Consider the following 16383-nt stretch of genomic DNA (forward strand, 5'->3'; position numbering starts at 1 on the left):
ATGTGTGTAAGTCCCTCCCGTTCTCTTCTAAGCCGCGTATTAATGATAATAAGTGGACAAAGCTTCTGTAATACATATTATGCCTAGAGGGAAGTAATACGGTAAGGGTATCCTTGATGGCAGCTATCTTGAAATACGCCATTTCGAATTAAAGTGACGTTTGAAAAATGAAAACCATAGCATGTGACGCCTCATTTTAATAGTAAATTTTCCTAAAAAGCCAATGGTATGCTTATTTTTGTTCTATAGTTAACCAGTATGAATTTAGGACTGCTTCTAATGTGAACCAAACGTCCATTATTCGATCTTTCAAATTGGCAATATTCCTAATTTTCACCACATATTTTAAGATTCCAACCGGCACTTTGCAATTGTTGCCATGGCTCACGTTTTCTAAAGTTATTACATTTTTGAAAGAGTTGCGATTTGTCAGTTTGTGAATAGTGTTGGGATAAGCATCCAGCAATCTGTCTGAACCAGAAAACATGAGGAACCTATGGACCTGTGTGACGTAAAGAAATGCAAATGAAATTATAACAAATTGGCGTTATACGAACACAAAATTATCAGGAAATGTAACCTACATGTTGCGCAAACGACAAACAATAAAATGTTTTTAATAAATACAACTTGAAAGGAACAGCAGCAATGATAGAAAATATCAAAGAGGCATAACATGGCTGTCCAACACACTGTTTGTGCCATGAACATAATATCGAAACAGGTAACTTGTTTATAAAGGGGTGTAACTTAATTGAGTTCCCGATCAATACTGACTATAAATCTTACAAACATGAATCATCGACAACAATCGCTAGAAAACAAATGCCTTTTTTGTCTGACTAGCTAAAAAAAAATGCCATAGAAAAAATAAATAAATATACAATAAAGAGATAAATATAAAACAAAAGAAAAGACCATTGATTTACACAACAATCATATTTCGTTGTCCTTTTTGAAGTGAATTTTCATTTGATTTCTCGTCTCATCTACTATCCATTACAAGCTAGGTCTTCGGTATTACCTGAATGCAAAGTTGAAGTTGTTTCGTTGTGCGATGATTCATGTCAGTAAACGAGTTTCTGAAGGACAGGTATAGGAAATAAATAATTACATGGCAAATCTTCAAGATCCAGAAAGATTGCTGGATACTTATCCCAACACTATTCATGAACTGACAAATCATTTAGAAAACATGAGCCATGGCAACAACTGCAAAGTGTCCGTTGGAATCTTAAAACATGCGGTGAAAATTAGGAGTGTTGCCAATTTGAAAGATCGAACAATGGACGTTTGGTGCACATTAGAACCAGTCCTAAATTCATATTGGCTAACTACAGAACAAAAATAAGCATATCATTGGCTTTTGGGGGAAAATTTACTATTAAAATGTGTCATGCTGTGATTTTCATTTTTTCTAAACTTCACTTTAATTCAAAATGGCGTATTTCAAGATGGCTGCCGTCAAGGATATCATTATAGTATCACTTCCCTCTAGGCATAATATGTATTACCGAAGCTTTTATCTACTTATTATCATTAATACGCGGCTTAGAAGAGAACGGAAGGGACTTACGCACATAGTAAGTATAAACAATTAATATGCCTGTACTTTTCCCCAAATGGGCGTATCTTAAAACTAACTTCACCATTGTGTTCCTGATTAAATTCTAGCCCGAAATTATGTATCATGTTACCCTATTCCCATTTAAAAAACCTGACCATAATTCAAAATGGCGGATTTCAAGATGGCTGCCGTCAAGGTCATACTTACCATACGACTTCCTCCTAGGCCTTATATGTATCTACGTGGCTGTTCTTTCATTAACACTCCGTTTACAAAGGGTAGTAAGGGACTTTGCAGTAATCTGTAATAACCACATCACAACTCTTTAAAAAAATCATTGAAATCGTAGCCGGACAATTGGGTGATGTCCCGTCTGAGATCGATGGGATTATCGATTAATTTAGGTTTTACCTTTGGTCTGTCTTTTTTTCTCATTAAACTTTAATAATATTCTAGAATTATGTTCTAAACAGTTAACAATAACATTTTTAGTATCCTATTATCAACACAGCACATCATGTTAATATGAACATGGATCTTCTTTCTACTTTTTGACTATATCATTAGGCTGCATGGCCCCTTACGGACTCAAGGACTCACAAAGAGAGTGTATTGCTCTAGACAAACATATAATAAATGCAGCTTTCTAATATATAATTGTTGATTGAAGTTTGTGGCAAACTTGAAACAGATAATGTAAAATATATATATACACAGTCTTTATAATAGACTTTGTATGCTGACATTCCCATTAAACCTCATCAGTTAATATAAGCCTTTGAAATAGCCAGTATGCAATAGGTTCTGGCATTCAGATTGAAGTAAAGCGCTTGCAATGTCCGCCAACCCGCTGTACGTAGCTCTTTTACCGGTTGTCTAATACAGGGCTATCTACCTTAATGGCCTAGCAATAATGTTAATCTTATAGGCTCCAAACAACCCATCAAACGTTGAATAATAGAAAAAATAAAATCAACCAATGAAAATAGTACGTTTCTAGAGCTTGTGGTTTCCGAGATATCATCGAAAGGAATTAGCCTCAAACCCACAACGTAACACTTATATATATAGATAAATAGGGTGTTTCAAAATGAATATCGGGATTTTAAGGCTTTGAAGTATTTATTATAATTAACTTACAATTATAAATAATACATCAAATGAAAGAGCAACTCAGTTTTGTACGCACACATACGCATGCACTGTTCCCGCTGTCTACCGTTAGAAAGGGCTAGTAGTAAAGATAGCAACTAGTGAGGAGAAAGCTTTTTGCTTTACATGTGCAAAGACTAAATTTGTGGTTACAGTGCAACCATCTGTGTGGAGAATTTTAAGGAGACGCTTACAACAACTACGTCCTTATCGTTTGTAGTTGCTACGAGTTCTACAGACTACGGTGTATATGCCAACTTTGGAAGTGAAATGATGTTGCATGACGAAGATTTTCTGGATTTTATCGTCTTCAGTGATGAATTCTCCTAAGTGGCGATGTGAACACTCATAATGTTCGCATCTGGGGTCAGCAAATCCCCACGAGATGGTACAATTGAAGCGAGACTCGCCTAAATTAAATGTGCTTTGTACCATATCCTGGCGGAAAGTTTATGGACCTTTCTTGCCTATCGACTCCATGTGTGCCGTATGACGAATAGGGCTCACATTGAACATTTGTCGCAAAAGCTATTTAAGCTGCTCTTTCATTTGATGTATTATTTATAATTGTAAGTTAATCGTAATAAATACTACAAAGCCATAAAATCCCGGTATTCATTTTGAAACACCCTATACATTCACTCATGTTAAAAGATTAAATTTATTGTATCTAAAACCACTATAGAGGTTTAAGTTTCCTATGGACTGTACCTCATTATTATTATTATCATCATCAAAACATACACTTTACAGCCATGATGGTAGGTCTTATTTATGGAAAATTCATTTCTTCACCAGATGGTATATCAAAGGGGAGGTCCTATAATGCTGGCTACAGGAACTCATGTTTAGATTTTGTTTGTTTGTTTATGATTGGTTTTCTGAGAAGCTGTGGTTCTCTTATTTAATAGAGGTTGCGACAATGAAGTCGGGGTATTTAAATATATATACATATATATAAAATATTTGGGTGTAGCAAGTTGGAATACAAACTAGATATAAAAGCATGTACTTATTTGTGATTTTAAGTCACCAAACAGAAAACAGTGTTGCACAAAATAAAAAAAAAAAGTGTTGAACCAGAAACGAAAATTATCACAATCCTTTTCTAAAGTGAGAGTTTCCTTGTGTTTGTATGTCAGTTTCAGAACATGATTTTAAATTATTCATGGAGTTTCAAAGTGAAATTGTCGAGAAGTATTACCTCATATTCATAATCATGATTCGTGATTACAGATGGAAGCACAAGCTTTGTTTCCTGAATCGCTTTTGTGTTTTGAAATCTAGAAATATTTTTTCGTTGTTATCGTAAAGCGTGCATTCTGTACAGTGCAACTGCACCGCCAGGTCACCAAAACCTTCTGAGATAGTATCGACTGTTTAAGGACACTGACTGCCTGTGTAAAGGTAAAAGCACAAAACGTATGGGCATTTATGATGAAATAATGGAGTGAGCGAAGGCGAATTTCGTACGTAATCCATTTAAGCCAACACGGCGTACAGTGGTCGGAAATTGGGAAGGAACGGTCAAAAATCGATTTTGTCAACTTCGCCGCCTATGAAATCGCTATTGATATTTGATATAAGAATCTCTGCTGCTTCCAAATCTGGAGTGTCAGGACATAGGAATATTTTCACTGTCCGTAAAATGCATATAAACATTAAGAGCCTGCCTTACTAAAAATAATACGAAATTTACCATTTTTCTTTTGCTTGATTATTCATCAGTGAAAGGAGATAATGAAATGCAAGTTACCACAATCACAGATAATGCTATTCTACAACAGAAAATATGAACCTGAAGAATGTTCAGTGTTGCAATCCATAGATATTACAGTGTTGCCAGAAAAACAATTTCCCTAATATCTAAGTTAAGGCAGCGAGTAGAGGAACAAACTCAACTGCATTTGATTACGTATCATGTTGTTTTGGTTTCTTGTGAACTACTTTTTAATTAACATTATTATTTAGTTTTAATAACTGTATGATAAAACTATTTTGTTTATTACAAACTAAATACAACTATTATTTAAAAAGTAGTTCACAGGAAACCAAAACAATATGATACGTAACCAAATGCAGTTGAGTTTGTTCCTCTACTCGCTGCCTTAACTTAGATATTAGGGAAATTGTTTTTCTGGCAACATTGTAATTTCTATGGATTGCAACACTGAACATTCTTCAGGTTCATATTTTCTGTTGTAGAATAGCATTATCTATGATTGTGGTGACTTGCATTTCATTATCTCCTTTCACTGATGAATAAACAAGCAAATAAAAATGGTAAATTTTGTATTATTTTTAGTAAGGCAGGCTCTTAACAAATAAAAATGCCGAAAAATCAGTAAAATATGAACCAAACAATATGATATGTTTTAACCATTTATATCGTTTCTGAGGTCGATGAAATCTGTTGAACAGTACATTCAACTCATATGTGTGTTTAATGAAGAGTTTTATTTGTTTTTCATTGTCATATCATTTATATGATGGCTTTGTTAGTGTTACCGAAAAGTTACATATACGCTGATGTTAGTAGCTCTGCAGTCTAAGCTTATCCTTGCTTATCTGCAAGATAAGGCTTATTGAGTTGACCATGAGTAGTACAAACGTTGAGCATTGGAAGTAGCTGCAGCCAAGTGCACCTGAAGGATTCAGTCCCATCGAACTGAAAAAGCGTGATGAATAATGTTGGTGTGATTACAATTGAGATCCGCTATCTGAGCCTTTCGTCCCTAAATCAAAGTTGTAGTGAACTCATACATATTGCAGTGATAAACTATGTCATGTGGAGCTGCTGTAAATTACACGTCAGTGCAGTAGTATATAAGAAGATTCTATATTGAATCTTTTAATTTTACTAAAACATGATCCTGAACTAAATTACATTCCAGTAAGTATTAGTGTTTCTTGGAAGATGGTGCAGGTGAAAAACCGCGAATTTTAATTTTGTATCCTATGGCCAAACATTCACATAATGCGTCAACATGTTATGTTTTGAATTTATAAACTGGATGTATATGATACACGATGGTGCATTTCAAGATGGCGACTTTCATTGTTCTATGTCCTCTCCAATTTTTCTTCATCTTTATTACTCCCCTATATTGCTCCTTTGGTTATATTTTGCAGCATTTGACATTTATGCGAGGGGTTTCCACACTTTTGAACCACCCTGTATATATAACTGCACGTATTGTAGCAGGGGTTCTTCGAATTACTTTCGCAGTAGTTGCAATCGATTTAGAAAGGACAATTACGTGTAGAACGATAGATAGACGTCCGTCAACTTCCATTATTTCTGAATAAACTATTTTTGTCCACTTTTCCAAGTTTCCGATCACTGTGCGGCGGGCCAGTCGGGAACTTTATTTCGCAATCACCTGTGGAAGATTTTGGGAAACCGATTGCGTCTGAGACAGTGTCGCATACAGTTATTGCGAATGTTATATCCGAACGACCTTGTCAAATGATATGAATTTTGTAATTGTATGCAGAACGCTATGGGGGATGATGGTTGACCTTCTCTTGTCTAGTGACAAGCCGACATTGCATTTGAGTTGTAAGGTTAATCACCATAATGTTCGTACCTGGAGTACTGAATAACCACACGCTACAGCGAAACCGGAACGAGATTCCCCAAAATGAATGTATTTGCTGAAGTGTCTAACGCAAAGATGTACGGTTCCTTTTTCTTCGCGGATAACACGATAAGGAGTATATCGTTTCGTGATACGCTACAGTTGTGGTTGTATCCACAAGTAAAAGGGAATTCCAATAGTTTCATATTCCAACTTGATGTTGTACCACCCCATTAGCACATTGAAGTGCGTCACCACCTGAATGAAGAACTCCCATGTCCGGTGGATTGCGCGACGTGGTGAAGATGACTAATGGTTGATGATACCGAGACAGCAGGCTGCTATTTCTTTTTTTTTTTTTTTTTTTTTTTCATGAAAACTCAGCGGTACCGAAAAGCAAAGTGTGAATTATTGTGGTAATGAAATTTTCCCCTTCATATTTTGATTCATTCCAAAGAAACCAACTGAAGAGTGCCTGCCGTATGTTTGGTGATAAAAAGCGCATTGTAAAATTGCACTGCTTTTTCTTTTTTAAATGCAATTTTACTCAGCTGTAAACCGAAATGAAAAATGTGAACCATTCATTTTTGGACTCTTCTATTTTTATACTCACAGTTATCATAATATTTTATTCGCCTATGGTTCTTCGTCGGAGATGTTTGGGGACTAACTACGTATAACGAAGTCGTCATTGGATTTGTAAACGTCTTACGTTGTATAGTGGCGGACATAAATCATTGATCAGGTAATGGCGACTGCTTTGAAACAAATGCAAAGTATGAGAATTAAATCAATCATATCTGTGGTTCCGTGTGGAGAAGAAACAAACTTGTGAACCAAAGGTTTAAGAACAACTCAAGTTATTAATATAAACTTTGCCGAAGATTATTCACTTATATCATCATAAAAGAAATACGAAAGACGTTCTGAAACGAAGAAATATAACATACAACTTTGTAAGCGGAGGCAAAGAAACCTAAAGTAACGAAACTAAAGACGAATCATTCCACGCGTAGTGATCGTGGTTCAGTGTTCAAGTCGCTGGACCAGTAATCTGGAGGTTCGTGATTCAAATCCACGTCGGGCATTTTTTTACTTTAAAATTTTTGATGGCGACTAATCGACGATGACACACGTTTTATTATATTCAGATATTTGAATACTCGGATATTTCAATACTTGAACTATCAACTCTTCATGAATAATAATAGTAATAATAATAAACTAATAAAAATTGTCTCGTAGAAGATTAAAAGCTAGGAGCTAATTATCGCTCAGGTCATACTATTACAAGCAGAAACGCGACATTTGGCAAGAATATTTTGGTTTTGTTTAATGTGGCGCACGAGAAGAATTTTTCATTTCGTTTCTAAAACAAAAAAATGAGAATTAACATTTTACATTCGAGACGGGACAATGCTAACTCAAATTATCGTCTCGTTTTGGAGTTAAGAATCGAGACGAGCCGAAAAGTATCGTAAACATTTCTCGTCTTGTCTCGATTCTCGAAATAGAGTATGTCCATTCTTTAAGTAACAATGGCTCTATAGACTGAATCTTATAGGCTTTTTGTTTGTATTTCAGAGCTCATTGAATTATGGTCTGTGTAGGTATTTTTGTAGCAAAGCTTTTATAATTACTTCTGCATATCCTAAAAATTAGTTTATTATATGCCTTACTGTTGAGTGATATTTAGTTATTTTTATTACAGTTATTTTCCTTAAAACATACAATAGAATACTTTCTACGCGAAACTTAAGTGGAAAGCTTTTGTTTAAAATGTGGGTAGTTGCAGAGGTGTCTTGAAGGTACGGAACTCTTTCTCCGAAATCCCTACGTTTAAGTAAGTTTTTCCAAATTTTAGGGCAACTTTAAATTTTTTAATACCATTATTTATTATTATTATTATTATTATTATTATTATTATTATTATTATTATTATTATTATTACTGAAGTGTTGTTAATTTAATGGTTCACCCTGTTCCACCCAGCTCCCTCCTAGTGGGCTGAACAAACACCCTGTGTGTAGGTTTTCTCGGTTTTGCTTCCTCCCACTTTCTTTATTCCAATATTTCTTTCATTCTCATCATCGACGTCTTCTGTAGCTTAGCCGGCATAACCATTACTTAAAAACAAATTTTCTTACGGCTCTTGAGAGAGTTCTGTATCCCTACTTTCTACATGAAATTTGCCTCGAAACTTTCCGTTTTAACATTTAGCTAGTTGTAGGGACGTATGCAGAGGGTATGTCCTGATGTTTCTGACACTTCTCTCCAATCCCGGCTATTTTGTAACTTCTGCCTAACGCTACGGGCGATTTTACAGATTTTAATACAATGTGTCCTCATACAGAATTTGTCTTCTATATTATTATTATTATTATTATTATTATTATTATTATTATTATTATTATTACTGTATGTTTGAGACCTCAATATTACGTCCTATTCCAATGCAAATAAGCATACTGAAGTTAAGAAAAATAAAAAGAAATTTTTTGGATCCCCTATAAGGATGAATTGCCTTATAAGAGATACTTCGAAAAGAAAAGAGGGGGAAAAGAAGGTGTCAGCTACTGGATAATATGAAAATCGAACCTTCAGATGCCTTAACAGAAACCAAGTAGGATTTGTCTTCACGATACATAGTAACACCCTTTCTTTGGGTAAAAGACATTGGATTATGTATGCGTTATATTGATATTTTAACAAAATATACAAACAAATATTTTAAAAAAGAATAGTTCCTATTTACCAATTTTTGTTAAACGAATATATGGAACGTGTTGAAATTGGCGAACGAAAATATTATTTCTAGTAAGAGTGGAAGAACTTAATTCCACAATGACGTTTCAGACAAATTTATAACTCATACTAGGCCTGAAGGATGACCCGTTTGTATTCATGAATTGTTTGCGAAACACGCGAAGTTTTCAGACAGTAGAAATCGAGATTGTAGACTGACGTCATGTTAGTTTTTCCCTTGTGAAGAAAGTCGTTTCAATTCTAAATTGTAAGAATGAGAGAAATTGACTATTTTTCATGTTGTTATACATCAGAAATATCTACATTCTAAATTATATTTTTTTTCTGAATATCCTCAGAGGGACTCGAACCGCGGACCCCTAACTCACGAAACGAATGTTCAAGCCACTACCTTAAGACCGCTCTTTTAAGTAAGAGTCAAGAAACACTCGTCTGTGTAGCAAATTGCAAACGTTTACGATTCCAATATTTCATTAATGATGAAACACCGATTTCGGTCATGATAAAATACTATAAGAATTCAAGTTTAAATTTAAAAAAAGTCCAAAAGTATCTCCGTAACTTATCTCTATTATATTCGGTTATTCTCGTTTTACAGGTATTTCCAGTAACCTTGAACGACAGGGACACGAACACAGATACATCGAGGACGTGTAATATTTCAAAGGCTCTCCCACCGGGAATTGAAGCTGAGACCCCACCTACTGAACTATCTGATGGGGGGGTGCCTGGTTCGTTCCCAAGGCAAGTAAGCTTGAGATGGACACATCATGCTCGTGGGTTGTCTCGGGACACTCCCACTTTCTCATTCCACCAATTCGTCCATCATAATTCACTTCTTTTAATCAGTCTTCCTCAACCTAACACGCATAATCGTTGGACATTAAACGTAAAGATTTCATTTTCAAGCTGTAAACCCAAACCAATCCGAACCGAAAAACTTTGTATTTTCTATTGCTCATTAACTTGTTTTCACAATATATATATATATATATATATATATATATATATATATATATATATATATATATATATATATATATATATATATATATATATATATAGAAAAAACATGGGAAATCTTAATTCCATTCAAAAGTGAAACAACAGACTCATAATACCTTAACCTGAAAGGAAACCATTACACATCGTTTGGAACTTTTCCAAAATATATACGAATATTCTGAAAAGTGGCAATATAGTGTCTGTTTTCAAACAACACTGAACCAAATTACAGTTCGTTTTCTGAAATAAACGGACACATTCTTTTTCAAGTTTAAACCGAACCCGAACCAGTTAACCCAGAGATGGCGCAAGTCAATGAAACCTTGACTCACAACCCACTGACCCAGCACCCACCGTGACCCAGTCTGACCCACGACCCACCGTGACTCACCACCCGCTATGACCCACTCCGACCCACCATCCACCATAAACCACTGACCCACCAAAACACATCGTCATCAAGTCTGACATGATCCACGGCCCCTTTACCGACTAAAGAGTTTACACTTGTAATACAATCAGGTTGTGAAATTCTAACTAATCAGAGTTTGAATTTCTACTGTCAATCGCTCAAGCACTACTTTGTTACAATAACGATGGATCTGACTTTTACGGTATAAAATGGTAAAGTGTTTGTCATGGGTAAAATTACAATGAATTTCAATTAAATTATTATGGACTAATTATTTTGTTGAATTATCGATACTTTTCAGTGGAAAAACGGATGAAATTTTTAAAGTCCCAATCCAAGGTCAGTAGACCAACGTACGGAAGCTTATATTACAAATTTTATGTGTATTTTTCTCACAAATTTATGGGTTGATTGCCCTGTGCTCCATATAACAAACAAGCTTCAACAATTATTATAGTATAAAGCTCATGGTAAGCATAAGTGGATCCAGGGGGTCGATCGCTCCTCAGAAGAGGAAACTTTCTTATTTTGTATATAAATAAAACCTAGAGTTCGGAGCTCTTAAAAGTAGCTCTAAGTAGCAGTATTACAACCCACCGGCCCTGCAGAAGTTCGTCCTGAATCCGTTCCTGATGGTAAGCATATATGGATATATGATGCGAAGCACTGTATTGTTTGTGTGTCAACTAATATCTATTGGTTTTCGATTAATTTTACAAACTAACCGACTATCAATTTACCATATATAGAAAGTGCCGCCCCTAGAAGTTTAAACAATGCTAGGAGACGTTCTGTTCATTTTCAATAAAGAGAAATATATTGAATTTCAGGTCCGTAAGTTGAAGGGCTTGTAAGATATTCATATTTTTTTCGCAAAAATTCGGATCCCCACTATACCTTAGGATATTTTAATAATGAAAGCAATATGATAACATCCAAGTTTGAATTAATGCCTAACTATATACCAAAATTCATTTCATTTGACTGCAATTTGGCCGTAATGATTAGGCACACATAGTTACTTCATTTTTTAATATAATAATTTATATATTACGGTGATTCAAAAATGTATTTTTTCCTGTATTTAGCTCTTCTAAAAACTCATGGTCTCGAAAGCCAAGTAGTAGTATAAGTCCAATTGCTATTATTACAATTACAAATATCAATATCCAAGAATGGCTCAAGTTCTTTTTTTCACCTAGAGATACTCATCTTAGGTAAGTAAACAGAAAGAAATGAAAAAGGGAAATGGAGGCCTTGAAAGTAAATCGTAGACAAATCCACCAGTGTTCAGAAGCATATATTAAAATAACGCTCGACCGGGTCGACTCTACTCATAGCAGGTGGTTAGTTGCAGTTATCAGTTGCGCCACGTAGCAAATATAAATACAGCAGAAATCAAATAACTGTTACTGGCGGTCTTCGTGGCCGTGCGTACTAGCGCAGTGAACTAGTAATTATAATTGCTTTTGGGTGGGATCCAATCAAACCAGATCCAAGGATTTCTTCTATTTTCATATATATATAAAAAATAATATTCAAACAAGTGCTTTACTTACGTTACGTGTTCAGTTTTGCTTTACGATTCCACTGTAGAAGTAGTAGTAGTAGTGTTTAGAACGTTGCCTTGCGTAGATACAATTCGGCTTTCAGAGAATTAGAGCTTTGACTTACTGTGTCCTACCATGACTCGTAAATGAAGTTAGTGTTCGGCCAAAATCACCATGCAGTACAGACATTTTAGTGATAGCCCTCCGTATCCGCTTTTCTATCTATAGTGAATCTTACTCCTGTAAGTTACACCGTGGAAAGGAAGTTTCCAGTGCAGTGTGCACCACTGGGAGGTACAGCTAGAACATTAGGTGGCTATCCCCGCCAGTTCCGCACATCTTTGATTCATTCTTAGCGCGCAGGCCTTATTCCGGTTAAATACCAGATAGCGCTTAAAGATCATATATTTTGGGTGGGTGGGGGTTGAGGTGGAGGGTGTCGTTCTCTCATTTTGATATATTGCGCCTTCAGACCTACTTACCTTAATGAGACAGAAAAGCAAACATGGATATCGTGATAGCTTTTATATAATAATGACTCTTATTTTGTCATTTAATTGCAAACGTCTCGACGAGAGTAGTAACACGTATCTTTTTAAATTTAATTTTAAAAAAAATGTTTTTCAGGGGTGTAGCGGCGGAGTGCACGGAGGCTGGGATTCCGGGCCGCCGTGTATGATGACAAGTTGGGCCGAGAGAATGCACCGTGGAGCAGCTACCATCAGTACTGTAGTGACCTCCTGTGGCCACCCTCCCGTGCCCTACTTACGTCGTTTAGAGAAGTAAGTATTTCATATTTTAGAAATAACTTTTATTATTTTGTTTTCTTAATTCTTGTGTTTTGTTTTGACCCATATAGACACGAAGTTTTTTGTGTGTGTGTGTGGGGGGGGGTAATTTTATGTTGTTTAGGGGGAAATATTATTCCATTCTGTTATCATTACTAGAGGTGGATCAACCGTTAAGCAAAATCAGCACGTGCTTAGGACATCAAAGTAAGGGGGCAGCACTGAAATTTTCCTTAGCCAAATTTACCATGGTCCATGGTGCATATTGTGCAGCTAAACCAGAATCCCTAAAGTATATATGCAGGGTGGCCCAAAAGTAGGTATAGAGCCCTGCATTAAGTATAACAGTTTATGAATGAGGGAGGTTATTTGCTTAGGTCTGTTCCGACTTTAGCATGTAAGTCAAAAGAAGTTAAAAACAGATAATAAACTAGACTGTTAAACTTGTATGGATGAGAATTAGTAAATTATATACAATGTCATAAGTCGATCAGTACGAGACTGTATACCTACTTTTGGGCCACCCTGTATAATAGGCTTACACACAGTAATAAGAGTACTCAGAGTACTGTGCTCCGCCAGTGATAATCAAAGCGGAGGCAAATCATCTTATATAACCTAAATAAAAGCATTTTGTGTAATTTGTATATTTTCTGTACGTCAGTGAAACACACACACACACACTCCGTCAAAAACTTAACGTCCTTGTCAAAGTGAAAATAACAGTAATAGTAATGTTAGAGGTAATGATAATAGTAATGGTTGATGTTCTGATAAACGGTCGGGTTTTAAAAAAAGAAATAGAGAACTTCACCAGTATAGATGAAATGGAAGTATGTATAATTAAACATTATTTTCCATTATTCATTGTTTTGTTTAATTCCGATAAACAAAATTTTACTTTATGATTTATTATTGTTTATATTTTGAATTACATATATATGGGGACACCAAATTATTTCATGTGCGTAGGACATCAAAGGCACTTAATCCGGCCTTAATCATTACAATGACCCTATCTCGCAGTCATTTCTGGAATTAGGCAGTGATTGGAAAACTTTTTAAAGAGGGGGGGGGGCCAAAGAAAAAAAAAAGAACTTTAAGTGGGCCAATATAATTTATTAGAAATAATTTTACATTTTACAAAATTCTTGTAATATCAAATGTGCTGAATGAAATTGTGGACTGCATTTCTAAAAGTTAATCATGATCTTACTTGGGATGCATCGATTCTCAGAAATGAAGTAAGTATGATTGTCTCTCATCTGTCAATCACTATCACAAAGATTAATTTCCTTAATTCTATTCCCAGATTCGGAATCATGTCGCGGGCCGGATACAACCTTTCAGAGGGCAGTAGATCTCTCATCACTGTTTTAGACCATTCTAAATTAATAAAAATTAATAATTTTACAATCATTTATATGAAATTATTGAAATTGAAGCGTGTGTGTGTGTTTAGCAGAAATTCTATGTTGAAGTCACGATCTTACCTGTGCGTTGTTGTATGTTCTTTGATGGTTTTCATGAGTTTATTCTTATAACTAATTGGTTGTTACTTAGGTTCGTCTTTTGGTGTGAGTTAATTGTAGGTCGCGAAAGATTTGCATTAATGGGCTACAAAATTATCACATACGCTTTTAAAACTTTTGAACCAAAACTGTATATCTAAGACACGCTATAGCATAATCTTTCTGTGGTAGCAGTTTTGTGTAATTTAAAAGCAGAAGTTGTCCTAAATTAAAACTTTTTCCAAGTCGTTGGAAATTACTTTAAAAGAAAAATAAAAACAAAGAAATAAGAGTAAAAAATTTGGTGATAGAAGTGTTCCGTGTTTTAACATGTGTTAACATTAAGAAGGAAGAGAGAACATTGACATATTTAAGAAGAAAAAACTGAGAAGTATCTTGTAGTTTAGTGTTTGTGACAGGTGTAACAGTAATTCTTCCGGGTCTCGCCCTGTGCCCTTACTGACCATTAGCGTGACCCCGTCGTTTAGCGAAGCGTAGTGACAAGGAAGAAGTTCCGGGCCAAGGAGCATCTAGCTGACTTATCCTTACGCTTAAGATAAAATGGAAGAGAAACCAGGACACCATCAGGCAGAAGAAAATTACTTCAAAGTAGTTGAGTTGAAATGGGAAAAAATGTTTAGTATAGGGAATATGCTTTAAAAAAAAAAATCTCATAGCGAATAAATCTTTCGTTGCTTCGCTTTGTGAAAGACCAGTGTGTTTTGATTTAATAATGGATTGAATAAAGATTCATTAGTGAGAATATTTAGTTATACAACGTGAATTTTACAAAATGACATTTTCTCTAGCGACAAGTATGCTATTACTTGCGTGGCACCCGCGAGAACTGAACTTTTTAAAACAACTCTCCAGTAGTTTTCCTTTTCAGTTCAGTACTGTTCCCTTCCTTTAATTATATACTCGTGTGTTCGAGCCTTGATCGTATAAAATGCACGCTCTGTTTCATTCCATTTTATTATTTCACACACACACAAAGATACAAGGTCTGTATGATAAGTAATGAGACTCGCCGCGCCGCGGCGCGCGTGTCGCTGGAGCGGGTTTGTCGGTGATGGAGGATGTAGGGGGGGGTCCGAGCAAAGCAACGCACCGCGCGTCAGTTGGCTCCGAGCCTTAGTGGAGCGCGGACAAGCCTTGGACAAAGCCCTTGTGAACATTCTTGTCACGGCGGAAAATCAACAAACATGGAGGGTTCCATCGAACAGTGTTATGCGATCAAATTTTGCGTTCGCCTGGGGAAAACGGCTACTCAGACGCTTTCTCTCATCACGGAGGCCTACAAAGAGGAAGCCCTATCCAAAGCCCAGGTGTTTCGTTGGCACAGTGCGTTCCGGAACGGCCGGGAAAGCGTTGAGGATCTGGAGAGGGCTGGACGCCCGACAACAGTGACTACGGACGAAACTGTGGCAAAAGTGAGGGATCTCCTGAACTCAGACCGTCGATTATCGTTGAGATTGATTGCTGATGAACTCGATATGAACCACACAACAGTGCACAAGATTGTGACGGAACAATTGGGAATGAGAAAAATCTGTGCGAAACTGGTGCCGCGAGTGTTGACTGACGAACAAAAGCAACGACGTGTTGATTGTTGTCAGGAACTGTTGAACCTCATGAACAGTGACCCTAACTTTGAAGATGACGTCATAACAGGTGACGAGTCGTGGGTGTTCCAGTACGACCCTGAAACGAAACGTCAAAGCGCGGAGTGGCACACTCCTGCGTCCCCGCGCCCCAAGAAGGCCAGAATGTCGAAGTCAAAGGTGAAAACAATGTTGATTGTTTTTTTTGACAATGTGGGGGTGGTCCACAAGGAGTTTGTACCCCAAGGACAAGCCGTCAACGCCGCCTTCTACAAACAAGTCCTTGAGAGACTGCACAGGAGCGTCAAGCGGAAAAGACCGGCGATCGCTAGCCGGTGGAAGTTGCATCACGACAATGCCCCTGCCCACACCGCCTTCTTAGTGACCTCCTTTTTGACCCGGATTGGGGTGGAAGTCCTTCCACAACCACCCTACAGCCCAGATGTG

General features: G+C 36.4%; 1 protein-coding gene across 5 annotated transcripts in view; it reads left to right on the forward strand.

Moving 5' to 3' along the window:
* Positions 1–16383, forward strand: part of RhoGAP71E (Rho GTPase activating protein at 71E) — a 398447-nt gene that overhangs the window by 56915 nt on the left and 325149 nt on the right. For all 5 annotated transcript variants that reach the window (XM_081751970.1, XM_081751966.1, XM_081751965.1 and 2 more), the window contains exon 2: positions 12661–12815. In XM_081751970.1, coding sequence (XP_081608096.1) covers positions 12709–12815 — 107 coding nt within the window. In that variant the 5' untranslated portion in view covers positions 12661–12708. The remainder of the gene's footprint in view (positions 1–12660; positions 12816–16383) is intronic.

This window comes from Thermobia domestica, chromosome 3 (genome assembly GCF_964235325.1).
Source record: "Thermobia domestica chromosome 3, izTheDome1.hap1.1, whole genome shotgun sequence".
Classification (NCBI taxonomy): Eukaryota; Metazoa; Arthropoda; class Insecta; order Zygentoma; family Lepismatidae; genus Thermobia; species Thermobia domestica.